The following is a 6347-nucleotide window of genomic DNA, read 5'->3' as shown; positions in this document are numbered from 1 at the left end:
TTAGATGGGTTGTTTGGTGTGAGGAATGAGGTGGATCTGAGATGGCTAGTAATGACTCAAAGGACATTCTTTATAGACCCCCTTGGGGCTGACTAAAAGGCACACTTGTCTAGGCATTGGCACAAATGGCTATTCAATAAAGCAATCCATGTGCTTTAATAAGACATCACTGGAGAAACCATAAGGCGTCTACCACTGTCAGTTTACACTTGTGGTTGAACAAATAGTATCCTAAGTCATGTGTCAATGTCAACAGTATTTATTTTTTTATAAACAGGTCAAGTATTCATATTTCCCATTACAATGAAAGGCTATTCATCTGAACTATACAGAGAGCAGATAGGAACTCTGATATATACAGTCCTTTGGGATAGATACAAGCATAACCAGTTTATTTCCTGCTCCTCTTGGGAAGTGCAGCCAAATCCACTAAGGCACAGTACAGGTGAAGGGCCACCTGTAGACTGGGCTCTGGTCCAGTGCTGGTCCGCTTCCTTTAGGCAAGGGCAGGAAAGTCTTCTGGGTCGTCAGGGTTTGGGGCCTGTCCCTGCTGGAATCGGGCCTAGGGAGAATCAATCAGTCAACTTATGTGTATCAACACATTGGTAAGGAATATGCTGCCCAAAGGAATATTGCAGTGCTATTCACAATTGAATGAGACAGGCAGAAAGGCAACAGGGCGAACTGAACCTGCCCACCATCCTTGCTGCCTTTGGCAATGGTTTCAAACCCCTGATGTATATCTAACAGGACCCATTCAGTCCAGACATACCTTCTCAGGAGGCTTCTGGGGAGAAATGGTCTCTGGCCGTGTGGCTGGGCCACCTCGTCCACCTCTTCCTCCTCCTCTGGTACCCCGTGAGGGTCGTCCCAGACTGCCAAAGTCAATCTTCAGCTTGGCTGTGATGTCATTGGCGGGGCGACGGAGGGCTGCAGCGTCATCCTCCTCAACCTCCTCCTGTTGATCAAGAGAAACGAGACACAAGTACCATATAAATCAGTTTGCTGTAATTCAATGAGGCCCAAAAGAAACAGTGATATTAGGCATCCCGTTTTTGCAGCATTTGTGTAAGATTCCTCACCTCAACCTGTTTCTTGGACTTGTGGATGACCACAGAGTCAGAGGGCACAATGGTATCAGCCTTGCGCAGGTTGAACTCCTTCTTGGGCCGGTTCTGTTCCTGTAGGGCTTTCCACTCGTCCAGAGACATCTCCACGGAAACCTCCACCACTGCTTCCCCCTCGCCTTCAGTCTCCGGGGCACTGCAGAGAATCAACAGATTACTATGGGGATGGAAACCTGAAACTCATTCTATAACTAGAGTAAATGTGAGCTTTTAAAATGATAATGTCTGAGTTCAGGGCATGTATAGACAAGAATATGTAGTGAGTATCATAGAGGATTTCCATAAAGTAGTAAGCTACACAAGTATATTATTTGCACTCTCTCACTGTGTTGTCTGATTAACATTGCTGCGCTGGTCAGTCACTTGGCTCGCTCACCGATTTGCTCCAGTCTCTGCGGAATCTGCCACCTCATCTCCATCCCCTCCCTCAGTGGGAGCCCCATCAGCGGCAGCACTAAAATAGCATAAACAGTATACTACAGTAACAATCATTCAAGACAATTCATATGAAAGTGCTGATGAAGACATGCCAAGTCACATTGGTTGAGACCCACAGGAATATATTGGCTCCCATTGTAATATTTTTTCAAGAGACAAGCCACAGCTTGGCTAGTTCCACCCAAATCTCATTGACAACTATTTAAAGTCTGAACAACTTCTGTATGGGATTGTACGTTAGAATGAGAGCACTGGCTTTCAGCACTCACATTTGATTGGGTCCGAGTAGAAATGATATTGCCCATCAGGAGGGGCATTTTCTTGTTTGAGCTTCGTTTCGTTGTTTTGTCCCAGTCTTTTCCAACAGTGTTGGACAATGTTAGTAGCCTATGCGGCACTACCATCACTAGCTAGCTTGTTGCCAGTCAGAAATTCTGAAACCGGTTTGGATCAACGCAAAATATTTGACTGGTTTTCACCTAGACTACTGTACTAAACACCTTTTATAATCTTCCTGAAGAAGACTTCAAGGCATTTGAACAGAATGTGAGATACCTGGGTTTGAGGCTACACCTACTAACAGTCTAAACTAGGACAGCAGAGTACACCTATAGCTACTCAAACACGGAGGCAGTTAAATGTCTCACATTTACAGTCCTAATGTGCGTACTCACCTCATGTGGTCCCTCATGGATCCCCAGTTACGTGGACCACTGCCCCCTCGCTTCTCCTCTGGCCTGACACCACTGCAACAGGCAAAACTTTAAATGTCATCAACCTCAACTATTTTCTCATAATCCAAGTACAACACTCACATGCATTGTGAAACAGACAAACTTGATTTAAAAGCAATGTGGTAAGTTTTGTTCTTACGTTCTATCGCTGCCACTGTGGCGCTCAAACTCCCTTTTGCCTCTCTGGTCAAAGCCATCTGTGGATCTGAAGTTGCTGTTGCCGCGCATTCCTCTTCCACGGCCACCACCTCGGCCCCTTGCGGCACGCTCACCCTGATCCACAGGCCTGTAATTTTTTTTTTTTGTGTGTGTGTGTGGGGGGGGGGCAGGGGGGGGGGTAGCGGTCAGTTAACATAAAAACTTAGTCTCACATAGCCGCCTGTCCATTTCAATAGTCAGGCAAAAGCACACATTTCAGCAAATAAACACCCGTTTCTAAATGGATTGTTTGAAAGAGGTTCTTGTTTACAGGTTAAAGCTGCCATATAACTTACTGGGCGTCCTGACCAAATTCTCACAGAAATACGAATTACTGATCTCATTCTCATTGAAAACAAGCCTATGCAGCGACAGATCTGTTCCATTGCTAAGCTTCCATTCGAAGTTGTTTTTGCATCTTACTTTCGGCTTTGTGCACCAGCTTCAAACCAGACATTAAAACCAGTAGATGATAGGAATACATGGATGATGTCAATGCTATGAAAAAATGTTTGTTTTGCCATTCTGGTGATTGTAATTTACATAGACTTTTTTAGGGAAAACCAGGGCTTTTGGCATAGCTAGGTTGCTATGCAGTAGCCGATCAGCAGAGATCGCGACGTCACGCTCCATACCTGACACTTGGGTATGGTGATAAAAAAATATGGTGTGATGATATTTTGGCTAATTTGATGGTATGGCAGCATTTTGTTTCTGAAGTTCTAAATATGTTTGAGTTGTGCATGAGCCTAGAAAGAAAAAAAAAAAAGAAGAATTCTACATGGTTTTAGTAGGCTCTCCATTATGGTTTTATTTGCAACCAAACTAGGACAAAACTTAGTGAAGTTGACCAACATGGTAATTTATCACTGTATAAAAATACCTTTAGACTATTGTAAAAATCTGTACAGGTTTTCACAATATATTGCCCAGCCCTACACTTGAGGCATGCTTCAAACTGAAAAAATAATATTTTTGTTAGTGAAAACAAATTTTATAGCGGTTTAGATGGTACAATGAGTCATTCTCTACACTGCTTGTTTAAGTGAACTATTTGAATTTTAGCGACCAGGAAATGGTGGAGCGATCTTTGCATATTGCACTATCGTTTAATTAAATAATTCTGTAATCACCCGTAAGAAACTGCTAGCCATTGGCTGCTAACAGCTTAGAACTGCTAGCTAAATGGCAAGCACACAGTCAACTTCAGGAGTACAGAACCCTAGAAATTAGGCCAGAGACTAATTATTCAGTCAAGGGAAGTTGTATTTTTTATAGAGGCATAAGAAACGTGATAAACAGCGCAGGAAACAAAGAAATGTATTATAATGTTGGAATTAAACAGTCAACTATGCAAATGAGCAAAAGCTGTGTGCATTAAGGAAATAGACACCTGGCTCAAATAGCCAGTCTAATGTGTTCCAGTTGTGTTCAGTTTATTAATCAAAGAAACACCTGAGATATTAATTGAAGTTCCGGGGTAAGGAGGGGTGTGCCGAGTACTCAGACAAAAGGAGAATTAGTAGGGATATGAGTAATTTGCCGGATACATCGATGTTGTCATTATCTGTAATCTGAGAAAGTTGCTAAAAAAGGTAGCAGCTGTCAGTAAAGACACCGGCAGGGTGCTGCCTGCTGCCATGATTGATTAGAACAAACATCTAGTCTCCAGGACTTGCACCATGTTCCACTTTCACTCACAACACTCCCTTCCGTCTCCAAACAAAATCAGTAGCTAGGCATTATTCCTGCTATCGATCGGTTTATATTTTCAGTCGGATTTGCTGAGGCCATGTTGTGGTAGTTGTTTGTGTTTACTACTTTGTCCGGCAACTAAATTCACCAGACACGCGAGTCTCCCTTACTATGATTATTTCTCCGACATGGTTTTCCAAGCAACAGATTAGAAGATAAAATTACACATTTAAATAGTTAATTTTGATTGTACAAATGTTGTTGCATAGGCTACACGCTGGGAGAGAAATTTTGCTCCTCTCGAAAGTAAAACAATGTAGCCTAGGCTACTAGAGCGAGAACATCTGGAATAAATACAGGCAGCAGTAATCAGCCATGCATCATTTTGTTGATAATTAGGACTATGAAAGTAAGTAATGTGCATTTCAGATGTCGGGATCATGAGCAATGTGTGAATGAGTGAAGGAACAGAAGCACTTTGAGTGATGGCGCAGCACTATAGTACAGGCTTTACTGCACTTCTGGGTTTTTCCGAACACAAGTAAAGACAATTACGAGTAACCTATCAAGTGTGAAACGGATAGGATTACAAGAGTTCCACACACCCCTAGTAAAGCGCATGACTCCACCTGAAGGCCCTGGTTGACCAGTTGGCGTGAACATGAATACAACTATCCAGTTCTCTCAGCTCTGCAAAGTGGGGGTCAGCATAGAAAGAAAACTGAAGGTAATTACACATGTTAATACTTGAATAGCCTATGGCTGTTTACACAGGCAGTGTAAAATTATCAGAATGGGGCTATTTCCATTGATCTTCTGGAAAATAACACTTGCCCTTTAATCTAGTCTTTTTCAGAGCTGATTTGATTGGTCAAAAGTCAGTTGGGCTGCCTGTGTAAAAGCAGCCAATGTCATGTTCAATCGGTCAACCCAGAAAATTCCCACCTCTAGTGTATGCATACCTTTCAATTGAGTATCCTAGCGGAGCCTCACTATCGTTCTGCCTCCGATCCCGGAAGGCAACTCGTCGCTCCCCCTTCTCCTCCACCTGGCCAGGTGCACCTCGAGGAGGATATTTCTGACCTGCACATAAATCACGACAAATTACGTAATCACCCCACCCCCCTAAACTGGCCACTTCAAAAAGGCCTCCATGTACTGTAGGTTACTAGCTAAACCTAACTAGATAGCTTGCTAGTTAGCATGTGATATAGTTATCACTAGCTTACAATCTATACCGTGCTAGCAATTCCACGAAAGTTCCTGTGAAAATATAAAGTTAACTACCTAGCACAACCCCCATGTTGCACTGAAGTTGGCTATTTACAAATCTAACTAGTTAGCTAACAAGGTAGTTAGTCAGCCACTACGTCAGCCAGATGGCAAACATGTGCATAATAACGTGGAGTTCCATAACACATGGATGGACACGCGACGGACAGGAATAGTTCATTTTTATCATTAGTGTCAATTATGCAAGTTTGACACGCAGGAATTGTTTTAGATAACGTTACACCTTAAAAGCACTTGACACGTGCCGTCAACGTTAGCTAGCTAGGCCTTCACCCATTGCATGGACTTACCCTGTACATTTTTTGCCTGTGAATGGTTGCCTTCCACAGCATTCAAGGGAGTTCTCTTGTCCTTTTGAGACTCCTTCTTGACAGGTTTGGATGTTGTATCAGTTCTTTTCAGCTCATCCTTTTTCTTCTGTTTTTCCACCTGCGCCTGGCGAATAATATCGAAAGGGTCGGCCTCGTTGTCTAAAAGCTGGCCAAAACGGTTTGTCACGGCGCACCCAAAACCAGCACTTTCGGTAGGATCTTCAATTATACCCTTCATGTTGAGAATGTTTTTCAAAATCAGCTGGAAGAAAACCTGGGTTACATACAATGCTAAAGCTAATGACGTTTTTTTACGAACCGAATGATTCAAGAACAAACATATTGACCTGTGATTAAATTATGAACATCCCCCTGCATTAAGTTGGAACCTGGCAGGCTACAGCATTTGAGCATGCGGTATGTCCAAAATGGCGGATAATTTATATACAACCCAGCCCCATAATATTACAATATTATTCATGAGGTGTTAAAGAAACACACCACGTTAACGTCATCATTGCGTAAAGGCATGCTTTTGGGTATGGTTTTTG

The 6347-nt window shown here is 42.8% G+C and overlaps 1 protein-coding gene across 1 annotated transcript; it reads right to left on the bottom strand.

Moving 5' to 3' along the window:
- Positions 1–243: 243 nt before the first annotated feature.
- LOC109867938 (intracellular hyaluronan-binding protein 4) lies at positions 244–6223 on the bottom strand. Its single transcript, XM_020457272.2, has 8 exons — positions 5776–6223; positions 5155–5275; positions 2439–2585; positions 2240–2311; positions 1504–1581; positions 1083–1263; positions 773–958; positions 244–562 (listed from the first exon to the last, which is right to left on the bottom strand). The coding sequence occupies exons 1-8, from the start codon at positions 6032–6034 to the stop codon at positions 497–499; spliced, it is 1110 nt and encodes a 369-aa protein (XP_020312861.1). The 5' UTR covers positions 6035–6223; the 3' UTR covers positions 244–496.
- Between the last annotated feature and the right edge of the window lie 124 nt (positions 6224–6347).

The sequence above is a fragment of the Oncorhynchus kisutch genome, linkage group LG23 (genome assembly GCF_002021735.2).
Source record: "Oncorhynchus kisutch isolate 150728-3 linkage group LG23, Okis_V2, whole genome shotgun sequence".
Lineage (NCBI taxonomy): Eukaryota > Metazoa > Chordata > Actinopteri > Salmoniformes > Salmonidae > Oncorhynchus > Oncorhynchus kisutch.
Note: the sequence above shows the minus strand (reverse complement) of the source record. Positions and strands in the feature narration are given on the sequence as shown.